Source organism: Pelodiscus sinensis, chromosome 1 (genome assembly GCF_052426305.1).
Source record: "Pelodiscus sinensis isolate ZL-2025 chromosome 1, ASM5242630v1, whole genome shotgun sequence".
Lineage (NCBI taxonomy): Eukaryota > Metazoa > Chordata > Testudines > Trionychidae > Pelodiscus > Pelodiscus sinensis.
The window spans coordinates 240351075-240372912 of record NC_143052.1 but is presented as its reverse complement, the minus strand read 5'-3'; the positions used below and the strand labels follow the sequence as shown (position 1 = coordinate 240372912).

Here is a 21838-nt window from a genome sequence, read left to right as displayed (position 1 = left end):
AGGGGGCTATGGAGTCTGAAAGTGAAGCACAGAGAGGATGCTCCTTTTTTCCAATCTTCTAAAGGACCGTGGAAGGTTTCAAATTTACTTAGACGCCTACTAGCCAAGTTTGATATTTAAAATGACATGCTAAAGTAGACAAGAGACAACATGTTGGTGAAAATGTTACAAGTTTTTTCTTTCCCACCAGCTGTGACAAAAATGGGTAGTGAGAGAAAGGAGAGTTTGCCTTTATCTGAGAATTATGGTCTTTTGTACTAGTTTTCAGTCAGCAACCATAGAATACTAGGACTGGAAGGGACATTGAGAGGTCATCGAATCCAGTCCCCTGCCCTCATGGCAGGACCCAATACCGTCTAGACCATCCCTGATAGACATTTATCTAACCTACTCTTAAATATCTCCAGAGATGGGGATTCCACAACCTCCCTGGGCAATTTAGTCCAGTGTTTGACTACCCTGACAGTTAGGAACTTCTTCCTAATGTCCAACCTAAACCTCCCTTGCTGCAGTTTAAGCCCATTGCTTCTTGTTCTATCTTCAGAGGCCAAGATGAACAAGTTTTCTCCCTCCTTATGACACCATTTTAGATACCTGAAAACAGCTCTCATGTCCCCGTCCCCCCCAATCTTCTCTTTTCTAAACTAAACAAACCTAATTCTTTCAGCCTTCCTTCATAGGTCATGTTCTCTAGACCTTTAATCATTCTTGTTGCTCTTCTCTGGACCCTCTCCAATTTCTCCACATCTTTCTTGAAATGCGGTGCCCAGAACTAGACACAATTTCAACTGAGGCCTAACCAGCACAGAGTAGAGCAGAAGAATGACTTCTCATGTCTTGCTCACAACACACCTGTTAATGCATCCCAGAATCATGTTTGCTTTTTTAGCAACAGCATCACACTGCTGACTCATATTCAGCTTGTGGTCCACTATAACCCCTAGATCCGCTTCTGCCATACTTCTTCCTAGACAGTCGCTTCCCATTCTGTATGTGTGAAACTGATTGTTCCTTCCTAAGTGGAGCACTTTGCATTTGTCTTTATTAAACTTCATCAGACCATTTCTCCAATTTGTCCAGATCATTTTGAAATATGACCCTATCTTCCAGAGCAGTCGCAACCCCTCCCAGCTTGGTATCATCTGCAAACTTAATAAGCGTACTTTCTATGCCAATATCTAAATTGTTGATGAAGATATTGAACAGAGCCAATCCCAAAACAGACCCCTGCGTTACCCCACTTGTTATACCTTTCAAGCAGGATTGTGAACCATTAATAACTACTCTCTGAGTACAGTTATCCAGCTAGTTATGCACCCACCTTATAGTAGCCCCATCTAAGTTGTATTTGCCTAGTTTATTGATAAGAATATCATGCGAGACCGTATCAAATGCCTTATTAAAGTCTAAGTATACCACATCCACCGCTTCTCCCTTATCCACAAGACTCGTTATCCTATCAAAGAAAGCTATCAGATTGGTTTGGCATGATTTGTTCTTTACAAATCCATGCTGGCTGTTCCCTATCACCTTGTCACCTTCCAAGTGTTTACAGATGATTTCCTTAATTACTTGCTCCCTTATCTTCCCTGGCACAGAAGTTAAATTAATTGGTCTGTAGGTTCCTGGGTTGTTCTTATTTCCCTTTTTATAAATGGGCACTATATTTGACCTTTTCCAGTCTTCTGGAATCTCTCCCGTCTCCCATGATTTTCCAAAGATGATAGCTAGAGGCTCAGATACCTCCTCTATCAGCTCCTTAAGTATTCTAGGATGCATTTCATCAGGCCTTGGTGACTTGCAGGCATCTAACTTTTCTAGGTGATTTTTAACTTGTTCTTTTTTTATTTTATCTCCCTTCCCACTAGCATTCACTATGTTAGGCATTCCTTCAGACTTCTCGGTGAAGACCAAAACAAAGAAGTCATTGAGCATCTCTGCCATTTCCAAGTTTCCTGTGACTGTTTCTCCCTCCTCACTGACCAGTGGGCCTACTCTGTCCTTGGTCTTCCCCTTGCTTGTAATGTATTTATAAAAAGTCTTCTTGTTTCCCTTTATTCCCGTAGCTAGTTTGAGCTCATTTTGTGCCTTTGCCTTTCTAATCTTGCTCCTGCATTCCTGTGTTGTTTGCCTATATTCATCCTTTGTAATTTGTCCTACTTTCCATTTTTTAATATGACTCCTTTTTTATTTTTAGATCATGCAAGATCTCATGGTTAAGCCAAGGCAGCCTTTTGCCATATTTTCTATCTTTCCGAGGCAGCGGAATAGCTTGCTTTTGGGCCCTTAACAATGCCCCTTTGAAAAACTGCCAACTCTCCTCAGTTCCCCGCCCTTACCTATCAGCTCTCTGAGTTTACCAAAATCTGCCTTCCTGAAATCCACTGTCTCTATTTTGCTGTTCTCCTTTCTACCCTTTCTTAGAATTGTGAACTCTGTGATTTCATGATCACTTTCCTCCAACCTGCCTTCCACTTTCAAATTCTCAACCAGTTCCTCCCTATTTATTAGGATCAAATCTAGAACAGTTTCCCCCCGGTAGCTTTTTCAACCTTCTGAAATAAAAAGTTGTCTCCAAAGCAGCCCAAGAACTTATTGGATAGTCTGTGCCCCACTGTGTTATTTTCCCAGCATATATCTGGATAGTTAAAAGTCCCCCATCACCACCAAATCTTGGGCTTTGGATGATATTGTTAGTTGTTTTTAAAAAAGCCTCATCCACTTCTTCCACCTGGGTAGGTGGCCTGTAGCAGACTCCTAGACATCACCCTTGTTTTTAACCCCTTTTAGCCTAACCCAGAGACTCTCAACACTTCTGTCTCCTATGTCTATCTCCACCTCACTCCAAGTGTGTTCATTTTTAATATATAAGGCAACACCTCCTCCCTTTTTTCCCTGTCTAGCCTTCCTGAGCAAGCTGTACCTTTCCATACAAACATTCCAACCACGTGTATTATCCCGTCAAGTTTCTGTGATGCCAACAATGTCATAATTGTACTTTTTTATTAGCACTTCCAGTTCTTTCTGCTTAATACCCATACTTCTCGTATTTGTATATAGTAATAAATGAAGTGTTAACATTTCAATAAGTGTCTGTTAAATTTTTCAAGCCCTGCCTTCAGGCTCCTATAAAGCTAAGCTGAAAAACTTGTCTTATACAATATCTTAAAGGTTGAAATATTGGAATCTATTATGTATTTGAGAGAGTTTGTCTGACTGTTTGAGAACTCCTCTTAACCTAAATGGTCAGAGCTAGGACCACCAAATTCTGTATACAGCTTTCTCTTACCATAACTTAAAGCAAGGTAAGGGTTTGGTTATGCCAGGAAAATGGGATGTTACTGGAACAGGATTGCTTCTCATAAAACCAAACAGAAAAGAGACAGAATCACCAAGCAGGTGAAAGCGGCTAGCTGGAAGTATGCCTCCCCGGGCCAGGATGGCCCCAGCCCTGAGCCTTCCACCTCTCAGGAGCTCTATGGGACATGGGGTTGCTGAAAACCTCCCCTCCCAGTTTTGTATGGGGATGTTGTTGACTTTTCTCCTTCATCACTATCAGGGTGATGTGAAAGTGCACAAACTTAATCGAGTTAAGGAACTGAGCAACACTGGGTAAATGTTCTAGTGTGACTTGTGGGGAGCAAGAACAAACATCAGCACCAAAGTCTTTAGTTGGATGTTCTGGAACTTACACCTAAAAGTTCAGTCCTTAAAACAGTATAAAAATAAAATAATTCTAACTTATCTTAACAACAAAGAGCTAGACTCAAAAAATATAACTCACTTAACTGAAAAAGAACCCAGTTTCCTGAAAGACACTTAGGGTACGTCTAGACTACATGCCTCTGTCTCCAGAGGCATGTAGATTAGGCTACCAGACATAGTAAAATCATCCCAGGAGGCATACCTGGGTGGTCGACAAATACCTTTGATGTCGACACCCGTGCATCCAGACTATTGCGCTGAGCCGACAAACAGCTGATCAGCTGTTTGTCGGCTCAGCGCAGCAGCCATGTAAATTTAAATGAAGCGGCGATTATTTAAATCACCGCTTCATTTTACTATATCTGGTAGCCTAATCCACATGCCTCTGATGACAGAGGCATGTAGTCTAGACGTACCCCTAGTAGCTATATTGGTAGGGAACCCTAGGACTGAGGACTGAAAAACTGCAGAATGACTACAGACTACAGGACTGGGGGGGGGGGGGGAGGGAAAGGGGGGGAGAATCAGCAGAACCACCATAGGACTGAAAAAAAAGCGTCTCCATCCTACTGTGTTTTACAGGTTGCTGGACCATATAACTTACACTAAGAAAATTTATTAGGAGCTTTGATAATTTTGCAACATGCCTACCAGAACTTCCCAGGGAATCAGACTTTAAAAGGGAAATGCTACATCCTTAAAAATATATCCCCCTCCTTGGATCTATAGCACAGAGGCAGTAAAAAATGCTGTGAAGATACTACATGTTAAGGTTTTGTTGATTTTTTTAAATAAATTTATTTCAAAAGAGATGATCAAGAGCTTATTAAATTGCTGCTGAAAGAAAATATGGGTTCTTGTGGAACAGGGAAAAGTTTGAGTCCAGGAAACATAGGAAAAAGTAATTTAAAAATTAGTTTAAACAAAATAGTAAGGAAAAATAATCTACTTTCTTTCATCCTTACACTGCTAAAGTATTTTTATCGTTAAAAGATATATTGCATATAATGAAAAAAGTCATTCTAAAATCACTGCAGGAAATGAAATGTAAATGTCATATTAAAAAATAACATTAAAACCACCCAGATTGTTGTTTTGTGGATCATTAATACATATCTCAAATAATACGTGTCTCAAGATTGAGGATGTTAGTGTATAGTCGTTTAACTGATAAGCCTAATCTTATCAGTTAATCCAAACGATTATGCACACTCCCCCCTCTTGCTGCCTCTGTATCTGAGGGAGCAAGGAGGTGCGGGGGAGGTGGGAGCCGGTGCCTGTGAAGAGCCAGCTTTTAAGCTGGCTCCTCATGGGCTCCGGATCCTGAAGATCTGCCTGCTTCCCCCAACCTTGTGCTGCTGCCTCTGGCAGAGAGGCAGTAGTGCAGAGGGTAAGGGGGCAGGTGGGAGCTGCCTCCCTTTCCCTGTGCTGCTGCCACTGTTTCAGAGGCAGCAGTGCAGAAGCTGGAAGGGGAGAAAGGGACAGATGGGATTCCGGAGCAACCTCTGTCCACGGGGAGCTCAAGCCCCCGGTGGACAAGGGCTGCTCCATGGGAGGGCCTGGGCCCCCAGCGGACAGAGGCTGCTACCTGCCTGCACTGCTGCCTCTGGATCTGCTGCCGGCCTTGCCCCAGGAACCATCAAATAATTGTGTAACTGACAAGTTTCGGTTTGGTTACATGATTATTAAACTAAATGACATCTAACATCCCTACTGAAAATATATTACCTTACTATCCACAGCTTTTCATCTCATGGTATTCTTGTTTCTTTTTCTTAAATTCAGAACAAATTACTACCCCATGTTAAGTTTAAACTTTACAAGAGCAGATTTTCCTAACTTCATTCTGTTCTTAACCTACCCTATACCTTATTACAAGGCCTAATCCAAAGCTCATTGAAGTAATTGGAAATAGTCTAATGGACTTCACTGGGCTTTGGATGTGACAGTCTTTTTCTTCATTACTTTATTATTACAGCTGTTCAGGGGCAATTCTCTTTTGCAGCAACTTTCAAGGGTTTTAAAATTTCACAGCAGCTTTTCATCCCAGATCTATCTGAATCAGACAGAGCAGGAACGTGAACTTAACCCAGGGCAGAGAGCATTTGCATCTTTCTTTCTCTCCTCACTCCAGACCCCCAACCCTCTGACAAAGTTTTAGTCAAAAAACAATATGGCTGTGTCTACACTGGCCACTTATTCCGGAAAATCAGCCGCTTTTCCGGAATAACTTGCCAGCTGTCTAACAGTGCTTTTCCAGAAATTCAAGGGGCCAGTGATGATCTAATGTAAAATTGTCAGTATTCTTCCGGAAAAACTATGCTGCTCCCATTCGGGCAAAAGTCCTTTTCCGGAAAACTGTTCCGGAAAAGAGCCAGTGTAGACAGCACAGTAGTGTTTTCTGCAAAAAAGCCCCGATCGTGAAAATGACGATCGGGGCTTTATTGTGGAAAAGGGCGTCTACATTGGCACAGACGTTTTTCCAGAAAAGCACTTTTTCCAGAAAAGCGTCTGTGCCAATGTAGACGCACTTTTTCCGGAAATACTTATAATGGAAAACTGTTCCGTTTTAAGCATTTCCGGAAAAGGGTGCCAGTGTAGACGTAGCCTATGTCTTCACAAATATTTTGGCTTCAATGAAACAACATATCAATGACATTTCATTCAGTTGAAAATGTTTTGATCAACTTTTACCTTTTCTTCCTTTCACTCCACACCACCTCCTCATTCACTCTCCTTCATTTCACACTTACTGTTTTTTATCCACCACTCACTCTGTGATTTTCACTTTCCCACTATGTTTCCCAATCATGAACCCAATTCCTCATTTCCACTAGCTGTACAGAAGAGCTAATAGTATAAAATAAAGTAAAAGCACTACAGAGACTCTTTATACAGCAGGCTGTGAACTGGATAAGCAGATTTCTAAGTTAAGGTGAAATTTTGCTCAACAGTACACTTAAGACACATATTAACACACCATTCAATGCACAATCTCATGGCATAAGCACTCAATACTGCACATCTTCATATGTGCAATGCTGAATCATTTCAAAATTCTAATGGATACTTTCTGAAGAAACAAAATGTAAAAACTAGACTAAAAACCACTTCGTGCTAAGGGGAGCAAATTCAGTCAATAGGAAAGTTGCACATTGCAAAAAAATGTAACTCTGGGTTTGTCTAGACTGCATGGCTCTGTCGCCAGAGCCATGTAGATTAGCACACAAAGCCTCCTCGTACCCTAACCCCGCCCTGTGAGGAGCACGCAGCAATTTGAAGTGCTGCATGCTCCTTGTGGGGCGGGGGTAAGGCAGAGGAAACTTTGTGCGCTCCTCCCACTCCCAGGTCAATCAGGGCCCAAGAGGCGGGGGAGCGTGTGATGGCTCCTCCAGTCCTGCAAGGAGCACGTATCACTGAAGTGCCACATCCCCCTCACAGGGTGGAAGTTTCGTGTGTTCCTCACCCCTAACTGGCCTAGGGGCGGGGAGCGGTAAGGCCTCCGCTGGCTGGATCAACCCGCTTGGCAGGTCGGATTCGGCCCACCGAGGCTCTTTTGCTCACCCCTGCTTTGGAAAAATATATGATTTCACTAATCTTACAGTGGCCTTTTCTTTCCTTAAAAGTTGTAGATTTTACAAGGCTTAGAAAACCTCATGCAAATAAATATTGTTATAAACATCTAACTGTAGAATTTGCAGTTTGGAACAATCCAGCTCGTTTTCAGTACAACAGCAAAACAGAATTATAGGATTTAGATTACAAGAAATATCTAACCGATCACAAAGTTTTAGATGAGTTATCTCCAACCCTTCTTTTAGATATGCAGAACAAAGACACACACAGTTACATTTAAATATTCTTTTAGAAATGGATAACATTGTTCTCCAAATTATAGCAGCAAAAAGCAACCCCTAAACCAAACTATTAAACTCATTTTTCTGAGAAATTGACCAAAATACACACAATAATACTTTATCCTTTATAGCTATATCAACCTTTCATTCTAAAGATCTCAAATCTCCTTACAAAAGTGAATATAGAGGATGAAATCGAGGGGCTGAAGAAATAAGTTAATTGTCTTGCCCCAGAAATCACTCTAAAATAAATTACTGTACCTCCTTTATAATTTGAAATTTTGCATGAACTTCTTCTTCAACACCTCTTATCTTAGTCAAAGCAGCTTCATGTCTGAAAAGCAATGCTTCTCTTTCAGCTAAAAAATGTTCTCGTTTCTGAAGTTGCAGAGCATACTCCTGCTGTGCTGAATTTTCTTGCTGTCAGAAAATATGAACAATTTTTAAAAAATTATAAAAAATACACTTAATTGAAATACAGTCATTTTGTTAGGGATACCTTCAATTTTACAGAGGTGTATATAACCAAATGCACTCATACTCAGTGAACCATAAAATGCTATACATAAAATGATGCACTGGGACACAATGCTGAAAGTCAACTACTTTCAGTACCTCATCGTAGTGATCTGACTGACTCCCATCACGGATTGGTTTCTGCATAATCAGGTCACTTCTACTAGGCACCCAGGATTTAGGAGCTTAATTTTAGGCACCTAAATCTGAAATTTCTGGTTAATACTAAAAGTTTCAGAGGGCTAGCCATGTAAATATGTAACTTTAAAAACAGTAAGTAGTACTGTGGCGAGAGAGAGAGAGAGAGAGAGACGGACGAACAGACACACACACAATCATGAGCGTTTGTGGGCAAAACCCAGTTCTTCAGATGAGCTGATCTTGAGTGGAGCTACTTAACAGTGGTTAATACTAGTTACTGTAATGCTTTGCCTTTTATCTGATGATTTCAAGTCCCCTATCAATTTATAAGACAACACTGTCTCAGACAATCTGCTACAGTCTCATGCAACACATTGGCTTATATTATGCTGCAGAATGATATGAATAGCAACTTAAAAAAATTAACAATATGCAATTGTCCAGGGAAGAACATTAAGAAGGAAAGTAGAGTGCCACAGATTTAATACATTAGAAGTTTTTGAATATTCAATAAGTGCACTCATACTCAGTGAGTTTCTGAGGAAAATAATCTAATAATATTCTAAAATCATTTCCAATTCCTACCTGCAGTTTTTGATGTATGACATATAGTTCATCATATATCTGGTTGATGGCAGATGGTATTAATCTTTGACCACTCAATACCTCAGTTTCAGGCTTGCTTGCAGTCTTCCTAACCAGACCACTACTGATATCATGATCACTACATGTTACTGTGTTTGCAGCCAAACTGGATGGTAAGGTGACATCTAATAAATAAAAAAAAACATTTTATACATTTTATTCTTTGCTTATACTAATATATTACATGACCATTTATTGTTAAACAAAACACAGAAACACATTTTAAGCTTTTGCGATTGAATAGCAGTGCATTAGGCACCAAAGTGAACAGTTAGTCTGAGTATCTTCTAAGGCACTCAGGATATATGTTCCAAATCTTTATAATCTATTTCAAGCGTGTGCAAAATACGGCCTGTGAGCTAGATTCAGCTGGCCCAGCTAATTAGCTGAGCATGTATGCTTACAGACAACAGCACCAGTGTGGTGGTGGTGTGTTCAGCTGTCCCTCCCTCATCTTGCTCAGTCCTGCAGCTGAGCTGCTCCCAGGACCATTGTGCTAGAGCTGTGCAGAGGGGTGGGATGGGGACTATGAGATGAGTATGCTAATGTCAAGGTATCCCCCAGCCCATGTACCCCATCTCTGCAGAGCAGGGATAAGAGAGAGGGACACACAGGAAAGTTGCTCCAATTGGATGTATGAATGGTGACCGAGAGCAGTGTTTCTCAAAGAGGTAGTTCATTGTTCCTAAGATTTCTCCAGCAGCTCGCTCGCTCTCTCTCTCCCTGTCTCTGGGAGCAACTCCCCCTTCAGTCTTTGGGCCACACACATGCACACGCTTCCCCTGAATCTGTGCCACACACATGCAGTCACTGTACACACACTCTTCCAGTCTTTGTACCATACAGTCACACACATATAATCTGTGTCACATACACACACAGTTTCTCTCTAGCCCCACTGCTCCGCCCCTTCCACCTGAGGTCCAGCCCTTAACAACTTCCCAAAATTCATGGAGCAGCCTCATAGCAAACATGATTGCACACCCCAATCTATTTTCTGTTATTTGTTTCCCCCACAGGAGGAAGGCGAAAATTTGTTCCTCTTGGTTTCTGAGGACAGGACAAGGAGTAATGGGCTTAAAGTGCAGCAGGTTTAGATTGGACATTAGGAAAAAATTCCTAACTGTCAGGGTGGTCAAATATTGGAATAAATTGCCAAGGGAGGTGGTGGAATCTCCCTCTCTGGAGATATTTAAGAACAGGTTAGATAGACATCTGTCAGGGATGGTGTAGACGGAGCTTGATCCTGCCTTGAGGGCGGGGGGCTGGACTCGATGACCTCTCGAGGTCCCTTCCAGTCCTACTATTCTATGATTCTATGATTCTATGATTGTTATTAGTTTTCTGAGCAATGTTGTTTTATAAATAACGCCTTCAGCCTACATGGAGAAATCCAACAGATATCATTAGGGCTACGATTACAGTGCAACACTATTTCAGGATACTGGAGTATCCCGTTATTTCGGGCTCACTATTCCAACTTTCCCGTAAACTGTATTCCACGAGGAGTAAGGGACATTTCAGAATAGTGGGTTATTTGGTGCTGTGTAGACAGCGCCAAATTACAAAATAAGCTATATCAAAATAAGATATGCAATTTGTGTAGCTATAATTTGCATAGCTTATTTCGAACTACAGTGAAGTATAGACGTAGCCTAGGAGATCTGTGCACAGGTTGGATGCACAACATAGCTATTAAGTGCTAACTATTTCTCAGTGTTTTGATTGGTTCTATTGGTGATAAGGGGGCAATGAGAAGAAACATTATGAGAGATGTTTTATGAAGTCAAATAATGCCTGCGAACGCTTATTTAATCAGACCACCTAGTCTGAAAATTGAAAAAGTTTCATTTTATACACTTGGAAGTACTATTTTATATGGCTGGGTTTCTGTTTTTCTCTATTGAGCTATAATAATCAATAATCAGAACTGCTTGTCAGAGACTTAAAAAGATCAATCTTTTAGAAAAAACATTTCTTGTCATAACTGTATTATTTATATATAGACTAGATCTACTAAAACATTACATCTCAAAACTAAAATACAGTTTGCTCAATTACAGGTTTTATTAATTGGATTATGAATAAGATTCAGTTGAAACTTTGAAAAGTTGAGGTTGAATGTAATATTTTTCTGATTACCTGTTTCTGTATATGTGTACATGATTGCATTCTGAATTGCATTAGTTGCAGAAACATCCACTGTGACCTCTTCTTCTAGTTCTAGCTGACTTGAATCACTGAGCAAATCCAGCTCATCATCAAAGCTAAAAAATACAAATGGATGGATGACACTAATGTGAAATTATACAGTGCCATTTTAAAATGTTATGCATGTAGAATAAAGATTTGCACAAATACAAATGTTTCTCACTCTAACATATGTACATTTGACTGACTGAAAAGAGATAACACTAATTTGCAAAGTACTTTGAACTCCTTTACAAATGAAAAGCACATATAAAATACATTGAACATTGAAACTGATGACTTAATAAAACACGTGGCACAAATACACAATTTCATACATAAATCCTTACTTGCATGCAACAACTAAAACACTTTTGAAACAGAGCAAAGCACAAACAGAATATCTAGAGAAGAAAATAACAAGTGTGATACATGTTCTCTCTCAACTTGCTGCACTGGGGTAATAAGAACATCTCTCTGTAGTCTTCTAAAACAATCTCTTTCTAAATCGGGGGGGGGGGCAATAATTTTTGATGGGGGGCCACTCCAAGAATTAAGTAGTGGTCAAGGGCTACACTCTTCCATGATATTAATGGAGGAAGTGCAGGGTCTGGGATGTAGGTTTGGTGCAGAAGGAAGCTTGGGGTAAGAGGTTGTGGTGCAGGAGTATGTGTGGAATCTGTAAGGGGGTATGGGTGCAAGAGAGGTTTCTGACCTGGAAGAGGGATGTAAAAGGAGAAGTTGTGACCTGGAGAAGGTGCGTAGGAGGGAATTGTGACCTGGGGCAAGAGTGAAGGAGAGGATGCAGGGATTTGGGTTGTGACCCGGAGGAGGGGTATGTGGGGTGTGTGTGTGTGTGCAGGGTCTGGGAAGAGCAAGCATGCAGAGGGGTTGGGTGCAAGACTGAGGGCAGAAGGTTGGGGGATGGATGGGCTCGGGTGCCAGAGGCAGGGCCTGACCAGGAGGCACTTACCTAGGCAGCTCCCAGACAGCAGCCCTGCCTAGCAGGTTCCTCAGCCAAACAGGCTGCTCTGATGGCTGAGTGCCTCGGGGTAGGAGTTATTCATGCACTGCCTGTTCTGCAAACAGGAAGCTCCCACTGGCTGCAAGATTATGCTGGGAGTGGGGTAGAGTGTGAAGCCTCTCCACTTCTCTCCTCAGCCCCACCCTGGTTTACGACATTCAGAGAGCTACTCTGAGCAGAAGATGGAGATGAGTCAGGCAAGGAGCCGGGTTGAAGCTCCCACTGTGCCCATAGGCCAGATCCAGCATCTCGGCAGGCTGGATCCAGCCTATGGGCCATATTTTGCCCACCCCATTCTAAATACATTTAATACTATCCAGTCAACTCTGGCTATTTTCCTTCCTCCTCACTTGTTTACTCCCTTATATCGCTCAATCCCTGTATCCCACTAGCTGAGCCAAGCACATATAGTTATCTCAAGTAAGTGGGTGAGCTTCCTTATCCAAAATGAGTATTTACATTATTATGCGAGTCAGACAGGAGCTAATCTTTAGTGACCACAAAAACATGTATATATAAAAAAATTATGAAAGCTATGCCTTGCACTTGGCAACCTGCTGTTGGCTCGGCTTGAAAATCCTACATAATGTGTTAAGGATTAACTCATTATTTGTTTGGAATTTGTGGAAGAAATGCGAGGAAGGAAAAGGAGTCCAAAGGTAGATGAGGGAAGGAGGGCACAGCTCTTACCAATCCAAATTTTTGAAACTCCTGAACAAGTCATTAAGAGGTTTGCTATAGTGCTTACTTCCACTCTGGGTACTTTTTGATTGTGAAGCATTTATGGACAAAGGCATAACTGTATTATCTGATGAACTGTCCAAATTACCTATAAAATAATTCAAATATTAAATATTTCATTTTCCCATTCAAAAGCACAAGTTAAAAATGATTTAATATATATGTACCCTGTAAGGCTTATTGCTAAGAACAAAATCCTGAATCATAACACATTAGACCAAGCTCTGACAAGTAAGGAATTAAAATTAGTGATACAAAATATTAGATATATTTATTTTAATAATACTTTAAAAAACTGAAAAGTTTCAGAGATTACTCAAACTAATTAAGTCCTAAAAAAATCCTTAAAAATTAAACTTGATAAAAAGTTCTATGTAAGCTCAAAAGCACCCCGATATCTACATATGGCCAGGTCAGTCCTGCTCCCTGCAAGCCGATTCATTCCCCGCCCCCTGTTCTCCCCGCTGCGCCTCTGGCCAGCCCCACTTCCCCCAATCCCCTCCCAGGCAGCCAGTTCTCCCCCGCTTCTCCTCCCAATCTCCCTTGGCCAGCCCCGCTGTCCACGTCCAGCCTTCCTTCTGGCGGCCGCTTCTCTCTCTCTCCCCACCCCCATCCCATCTTCCCCGGCCAGCTCCCTGCTCCCAACCTTGCGTCCCCCAGCAGCCCTGCTTCCACCGGCCCCCCAAATTCCCCAGCCCTCCCCAATTCTCCCGTCCAGTGCTGCTTCCGGTGGCCGGCTCTCCCCTCCGCTTCCTCCCCTAACTAGGACTCTGCCAGGAGCCGGAACATCCGGCTGCAGACTCCGCCCAGGCCGGCAGAGGGCTTGTGGGACCCGGCGCCACATGGGCACTCTGGGAGTGCAGAACACCCCGGCAACCACTCTGAGGCCCGGTAGTGTTTTCCTGCGGCCCGGTAGCGGGCCGCAGCCCATAGTTTGGAAAATGCTGCTTTATGGTATAGCTATAAAAGCAACATATTGATACATAGCAAGGTAATATTCACTACCCATCTCAAAGATCTCCCCACAAATCAACCCCCTCAAAACAAAACACATACTCTATTTCACACAATCCAACTGACCCGTTCTCATTTATGTGCCAAGAATAACAAAATGCTTCTCTCTGACACACCTCCTCAAACATATATAACAAGATTGTCATAGATATACTATACACTTACCAGGAGTGGGGTGTGCATGTAGTTAATTTTTATTCTATGGATGAAAGTAAGACTGTAGTGCAGTACTAGGGCCACTTATATTCACCCTTGCTCTCCCCCAAAACATTATGGCTACGTCTAGACTGGCCCCTAATTCCGGAAAAGTCATGCACAGCAGGTAAGTCAGAATAGGGAAATCCGCAGGGGATTTAAATAAACATGTCCGCCGCTTTTTTTCCGGCTTGGGGAAAAGCCGGAAAAAAGCGTCTAGATTTTCAAGTAGGAATAAGAGATCTTCCGGAAAAGGGCTTTATTCCAGAGGATCGCGCCAGTCTAGGCGCTTTTTTCCGGCTTTTCCCCAAGCCGGAAAAAAAGTGGCGGACATGTTTATTTAAATCCCGCAGGGGATATTTAAATCGGGGATATTTCCCTATTCTGACTTACCTGCTGTGCATGACTTTTCCGGAATTAGGGGCCAGTCTAGACGTAGCCTATTGGTAGTAGTGTTCTCCTTTAACATCCAGCTACTGGAGCTCTTTAGACACTGTGAGAGCAATACAGACAGTCCCCGGGTTACGTACGAGATAGGGATTGTAGGTTTGTTCTTAAGTTGAATCTGTATGTAAGTCGGAACTGGCGTCAGCCGCTACTGAAACTGATCAGTTTCAACCGCGGCTGAATCTGGATGCCAGTTCTGACTTACATACAGATTCAACTTAAGAACCCCAGGTGTCCCCAAGTCAGCTGCTGCTGAAACTGATCAGCGGCTGATTCCAGGAAGCCTGGGGCAGAGCAACTCTGCCTCGGGCTTCCTGTAGTCAGCCGCTGGTCAGTTTCAGCAGTGGCTGACTTGGGGACGCCTGGGGAAGAGCAGCTGGGGTGCTGCTGGGTTGCTCCACTAGCGCGGCTCCTCGGCGCTACTGGATCAACACAGCAGCACCCCAGGTGCTCTGCCCCAGGCGTCCTGATTCAGCCGCTGCCGAAACTGACCAGCAGCGGCTGAATCAGGATGCCTGGGGCAGAGCAGCTGCGGTGCTGCTGGGTTGGTCCGGAGCGGCGCTGCGGGACCAACCCGGCAGCCCCCAGCTGCTCCACCCCAGGGGTAGGCAAGAAAAGCCTGGTCTGCTGGGCGGGGGGGCACTAACTGCACCCCCCCCCCTCCAGCAGACCAGGGAGACGGGGGTGGCGGGACCGCCCAAGTCCTCCACGGCTTTGCTCCATCTCCCTGGTCTGCTGACCTGGGAAATGCGGAGCAAAGCCGCAGAGCATGCGGGCAGCGGGACAGTCCAGGCGCGCCGCGGCTGCCCCACTGCTGGCGTGCTCCGAGGCTTTGCTCCCCATCTCCCTGGTCAGACCTGCTGGTCAGACCAGGGAGATGGGGAGCAAAGCCGCGGAGCACGCCCGCAGTGGGACAGCCCAAGCGCGCCCGGGCTGTCCCGCTGCGGGCGTGCTCCAAGGCTTTGCTCCCCGTTTCCCTGCAGACCAGGGAGACGGAGAGCAAAGCCGTGGACACGCATGCCCGCAGCGGGACAGCCCGGGCGCGCTTGAGCTGTCCCCCTGCGGGCATGCTCCGCGGCTTTGCTCCTGTCCCCCTGGTCTGCTGGGGGGGTCCAGCAAATTGCTCCTGTCCCCCTGGTCTTCTGGGGGGGGCCAGCAAAGCCGCTGGACCCCCCCAGCAGACCAGGGACACCCAAGCAAAGCCGCCACCTGGGCGGCTTTGCTCGTTTGCCCGGGAGCAAAGCCGCCCAGGCGGCGGCTTTGCTCGGATGTCCCTGGTCTGCTGGGGGCGACCAGCGGCTTTGCTGGACTCCCCCAGCAGACCAGGGGGACAGGAGCAAAGCCGCCCAGGCGGCGGTTTTGCTCGGCTGTCTCTGGTCTGCTGCGGGGGTCCAGAGGCTTTGCTGGACCCCCCCCAGCAGACCAGGGAGACCGGGAGAAGCTTTTCTCGCCCCGGAGGACAGGGGTGGCGACCCGCCGCCCGTGAGCTCCGGGGCGAGAAAAGACCCGTTCGTAAGTGCGGATCCGACATAAGTCGGATCCGTGTAAGTTGGGGACTGCCTGTACTATTTTTATCCCATACCTTCCTTACCTGCAGCCCTTCTCACAGAGAAAATACATAAGCATTAGCATTCCTCCCCTGCCAGACCACCCAAACCTGTAACACAATGAGATTTCTTCTGGAGTACTCCTGTAGAATACACACTAGGGAAAACGTAAACATAAATGTGTAAATGGTTTACGGCCTGGGCTCATTGGTTAACTTTCACGGTTACACGCAGGCACCTCCCCCCCCATACACACATTGCTGCGAGAGGCAACAGTCCGGAGGAGGAAGGGTGTTCACACTTGCTCCCACTGTCTACAGATCATGTCCATGTTGGGAGCACCATCATTTACAGTGTGAGCAATCCACCATATGTATGTATCCCACAGTGCAATATTGTGGGAAGGCAGAGCTGATCACTGTGCTTCTTGGGATTCCAACTTTTTCCACAGCCTCCTCAGATGGAACAGCATTCTGAGTAGCTCCATGAGCTCTCCATGCCGAGAAATAAATAGCACAGAAGTTTGTCCTCCTTCCCCAGCAACATCAGTCTGCCTGCTGCTGTGTTCCTAGTGCAAGGCAGAACAGTAGCATGCCAGTGATATGCTCTTTGTTTGTTCCCCAAAAGGAACAGCACACACAGCTTTGAAATACTTCCTGGAGCTTTGAAAGAGAAGGGTGCGTGTCTATAGCACAGCAGAGATTAGAACACTGAGCAGAAAGATCAGGGCAAGCATTGTGGGATACTGGTAGAAAGACAAGACAAACAGCAGTGTCTACATTGACTCTTGTAGTCAAAAAGAGTGGTGGAATTTTTTTTTGTCATGGAAACTGGATGTTTTTCCCATCAAAAATCATATGACAATGTGTGTTCTCATTGTTTTTTTCTAAAAGGTTACAAAATTTGGTAGGGCAGACAAAGCCTTTGAAAGAATAAAAAACGACTCCCTCAAATCACAGGAATTCCTAAGATAAATTTAAGGAATAGTGAATTTGAACTAGGGATATAATAGTATAGTCGATTAACCGATAAGCAAAAGCTTACAGGTTAATGCTATAGACTACATGCATTTCTCTATCCCCTTCCCCCCCCCCCCCAACCACCAGTAAATTTTTTAGCAGGCTGTCCAGCAGTCTGGCTCACTCCTGACTTCTGATGGGTCTGGGACCTACCCTGCTGCAGCTCTGCATTTAAAGTGTAGAGCAGGCAGGCAGTTCGGCTCAGTCCTGGCTTGCACTGGGTCTGGGACCTACCCCTGTAGTGGCTCTACATTTGAAGTGTATTAGCAGCCAAATTGGCAGGCAGCCAAGCTCATTTTCGGCTTGCGCCAGGTCTGGGAGCTCAGATGTCCACTAGATAGGTGCTGCTGCCACAAGCAGACAGTCTGCAAGGGGAGTTTGTCTCCTCAGGAGTGAGGCCAGAGCTCACTGGCTGCTGGCCCTGCCCCTGGGAACTATAGAATAGTCAACTAACCAATAAGAATACATGAGGTTACTCGACTATTCAACTGACTGATATTTAACATCCCTGATTTGAACTGATGTGCTTTTTTAACAAAGATATCCAAAACATACTTTTTGTTGTATTACCTGTATATATTAGGGAGCTTCCTTTTTTACTTTTGGTTTGTAATGAACAGGAAATATAATCCTAAAAGAAAACAGAAAACAATGTGCTACTATTTTTAATTCCATTATAATGTATGTTAAAATGTACATGCTTATTGTTTATAATGTTTTCATTAAGAATCTGTTGTTAAAAGATGTCCACTTTGAGCAGAAGATGATTTTTCCCAAATTAAGTGATCCTGACACATTCATAAGCAAATAAATAAAAAACCCTATACACTAATCAAGCTATTTTCCCATAATCTAAGAAGGAATGAGTCCTAACATTGTTTCTATTTTTAAAAACTTGAGAAACCTTCAAATATCTTAGTGATAAGAAGGGCACTACCAATTTCACAGCTGTGAAAATCCATCAGGGACTGTGAAAAAAGCCTTTCCCTGGGGAAAAAAACGGTTACTTACCTAATAACTGTTGTTCTTCAAGATGTGTTGTTCATGTCTATTCCAATTAGGTGTGTGTGCGTTGCATGCACAGATTCCGGAGCTTTTCCCCTTAGCAGTATCTGTTGGGCCAGCCAGGGAGCCCTCTGGAGCAATGCTGGTATATCAGTGCATATATACCCCTGCTGGCCCTTCACCCCCTCAGTTCCTTCTTGTTGGAGTTCTCCAACAAAGGGACATGACATGAAAATGGACATGAGCAACACATCTCAAAGAACAAGTTACGAGGAAAGTAACCGTTTTTTCTTCTTCGAGTGCTTGCTCATGCCCATTCCAATTAGGTGACTCCCTAGCAGTGCCCTATGAGGTGGAACTGAAGCCTAACACTACCTACATCACAACAGATTGTAGCACGGTCACATCTGCCCTGGCCTGCTTAGTAATCTCATAGTGCTCTGAGAAGATATGCATGGAGGACCACGTGGCTGCCCTACATATGTTAAGGATAGGTATCTGTGCAAGGAATGCTGTGGATGTTGCCTGCGCCCTTATAGAGTGCACGGCCTACCCATGCTGTCATAGGACTCCTTAATGCATGAGGTAATCCAGGATAGGCATTGGGTCGAAACCGGTGAGCCCTTCATCCTCTAAGCTACTGAAATAAAAAGTTGTGGAGATTTACAAAACTCTTTCATCTTCTCTATATAGAACGCTAGGGTCCTTCTAACATCCAAGCAATGTAGGGCCTGTTCCCTAGGTGAGGCATGAGGCTTTGGGAAGAAAACTGGCAAGTAAATGTCTTGTGACATAACATTGAGACCACCTTAAGGAGGAAAGCTGGAGGTGGACGTAGTCTAACCTTGTCCTTGAAGAAAATAGTGCAGAGGGGCACCGAAGTGAGGGCCCTCAGCTGAGACCTCCCTTGCCAAGGTGATTACAATCAAGAAAGCCACCTTCCACAACTGGTGTTTCAAAGAGCAGGTGGCAAATGGCTCAAAAGATGCCCTCATGAGACCCATCAGGACTAAACTAAGATCCCAGGATGGCACCAGAGGAGGGGAAAGTATTGGGAAACAACCTGTCTACCCCTTTCATGAAGCATTTTACCATTGTTTTGGCGAACGTGGACATGTGACTCTCCCTAGGGTGAAAGGCTGCAATGCATCTTCAAGGAGGATGTAGTGAGGCCCTGATGTCTGAGGTGTAGCAAATAATCCAAGATTAGGGGGATCGTGGCATGCATCGGGTTTATTTCCCTTTGCTCTGACCACAAGGCAAATCGCATCCACTTGGCTTCGTACAGTGCCCTCATTGAAGGTTTTCTACTCTCTAGCAACATCTTCTGCATCTCCTGCAAGCAAAGTTGTTCTAGCCCTGTCAACCACGCAGGTTTTATGCTGCTAGGTGAAGGATTGCTAGATTTGGATGGCACAACTATTTACAGTAACTACCTACTAATAAACTAGTAAAACAACACTCAAGAGATAAGAGAACTATATACAGAACTAAGGATAAGGACTATCAGTTTTAAACAGCGCACCAGCTACTGTCACAGGCGGTAAGAAGGAACTGAGGGGCCAGCAGGGGCATATATACCGGTGCCACTTCAGGGGGCTTCCTGGCTGGGCCAACGGATACTGAGTGCTAAGGGAAAAAGCTCTGAAATCCGTGCATGCGGTGCACACACACCTAATTGGAATGGACACGAGCAAGCACTCAAAGAAGAATCTGGTATCTCCTTTATTCTAGGAGTGCCCCATAAAAAAAGAGATTCCTACATCTGATCGCGCAGGGAAAGGACAGGACCTGTCCCTTCCCTGCAAGCTGTTCTGGCGGCAGGGACCAGATCAGACCCACCTTCAGTACCTCCCCCTGCTGCAGGACACTAAGACAGAGCAGCCTAAGGTTCCTGCAGCTGGAGGAGACCTGTGGAGTTGGATCATATCTTCCTTGTATTATAGAGTGGGTCCTATCAAAGGGGACTTCCTACTTCCAATTGGGCAAAGGAAGGACAGGATCTGCGAACTGCTCTAGAGGTTGTGGTGAGGGGAGGGACCTGACCCAGATCCACTTCTACCTCGACCAGTCGATCGCGAGGTGTTCGGGCAACCCCGCCCCCCATTTTCTCCCCACCCCTGAGAAGCCCCACTACCTACCTCTAGTGTAGTGCCGACTTCCCGCGGGGTGGACGGAAGTCCTCTCTGAAGCCCGCGTCACTTCCGGGGGTTCCGGAAGTGCGCGGGCTGCTCCCCCTCCCACAGCTCTGTTGCGTGCTGAGGGAGGGGGTGTCGGCCCTAGAGAAGGAGTGTTGAGGCTTCCCTGCACCGCCGGCACCAGAGGGGTGAGTTGGGCGCAGGGGTTTCCCTGCGCCGTGGGAGCGGGAGTCGGTCCCGGGGTTTGGCCGCGCTGTGGGAGGGAAGGGAGTTGGCCGGGCCAGGCCGGGCCGTGGGGTTTGACCCCGGGGTAGGCGCCCATGGGGGTTGGCCGCGCATGGGGGTTGGAAAGGAGGTTTGGCTCTGCCGCGGGAGGGGTAGGGGTTGCCCCTGGTGCAGGCTCCCCCGGGGGTTTGGCCCGCCACGGAATGGGGGGGTTGCCCCCGAGGCAGGCTCCCGCAGGGGTTTGGCCCTGCCGCGGAAGGCGGGGGTTAGCCCCGGGGCAGGCACGCTTGGGGTTACCCTGCGCTGCAGGGGGCCCGGAGGAGGCATGTGCTGGCTTCCCGCGGGGGGAGGGAGAGAGAATCCTGGGAGGAGGCAAATGCAGGTGACTCTGCTGCCACTGGCAACCTGTCCCCACTCCCCAGACTCCACTCCCCTGTCCCCAGCTACAGAACTCTGTCTCCACTCCCGTCCCCACTCCCCAAACTCTGTCTCCATTCCCCTGTCCCCAGCTACAGAACTCTGTCCCCATTCCCGTCCCCACTCTCCAAACTCTGTCCCCACTGGCACCCTGTCCCCTGCTGCAGAACCCTGTCCTCTGCCCTCCCAGCACCCTGTTCCCTCTCCCCTACCCCCAGCCGCAGAACTCTGTCCCCACAAAATGTATAATTATAAATACTTCATTTTAGATTTAAATAGCATAAATAAAAAACAGACCATTAATTTCATAACTATAAACACGTGATTTTAATTTTATATATCGCATAATTTAAAAATAAAGTGTTTATCAGAGTGTGTAAGTAAGGGCTGGGGATAGCAAGTGATGGACAGGAGGAGAATAGAGAGGGCGAGGCTTCAAGAAAGGGGCGGGGCGGGGCGGTAGATCTTCACCTGTTCTGAGATTTAAAAAGTGATCTTCGGTGTAAAAAGGTTGGAGACCACTGTCTTAGGACTTCCTGAGGCTACAAGAATCTCTTTGCCTGCTGCCTTTGGAGTCCAGTTTGAAGACAGCACAGAAATGAGGGTGGCAATTCCACGATCCCCCTAAAACAGGTTTATTGACCCCACCCCCTTTCCCGTCTCCTTTTGAATCAGAACCCCACGGTTACAACACTGTAAAATTTCAGGTTTAAAGAGCTGAAAAGGTGAAATTTATCAATTTTTAAATCCTATGGCTGTGAAGTTGGCCATAATGGACTATGAATTTAGTAGGGCCCGAGAAATAAGGACCGTTCAAGCAAATAGGCATAACTAAATTAAGTAACCATAAAAACAGTCCTAGATGTCAGCCCATCGCTCCAACCTTTCCTGCCTGCCTCCTCCCACCCCACGCGGATGCCTCGGATACAGAAACAGCATGGAGAGGGGAAGGGCAGGCGGCTCCCACGGAGTCACCTGCCCCCCCCCATATGTAAACATGTAACCACTGAAA

The 21838-nt window shown here is 45.3% G+C and overlaps 1 protein-coding gene across 6 annotated transcripts in view; it reads right to left on the bottom strand.

The window, feature by feature from the left end:
- The window catches only part of CCDC138 (coiled-coil domain containing 138), a 52362-nt gene that overhangs the window by 27752 nt on the left and 2772 nt on the right, over nt 1–21838 (bottom strand). For 2 of the 6 annotated variants that reach the window (XM_075918014.2, XM_089775404.1), the window contains exons 2-5: nt 12769–12907; nt 11007–11131; nt 8805–8989; nt 7824–7982 (exon numbers count right to left, since the gene is read on the bottom strand). In XM_075918014.2, the coding sequence (XP_075774129.2) occupies nt 7824–7982; nt 8805–8989; nt 11007–11131; nt 12769–12907 (608 nt within the window). Of the gene's footprint in view, nt 1–7823; nt 7983–8804; nt 8990–11006; nt 11132–12768; nt 12908–17611; nt 17673–21838 lie in introns of those variants that run through there. The other 4 variants (XM_075918023.2, XM_089775405.1, XM_089775406.1 and 1 more) reach the window with 4 other exon arrangements.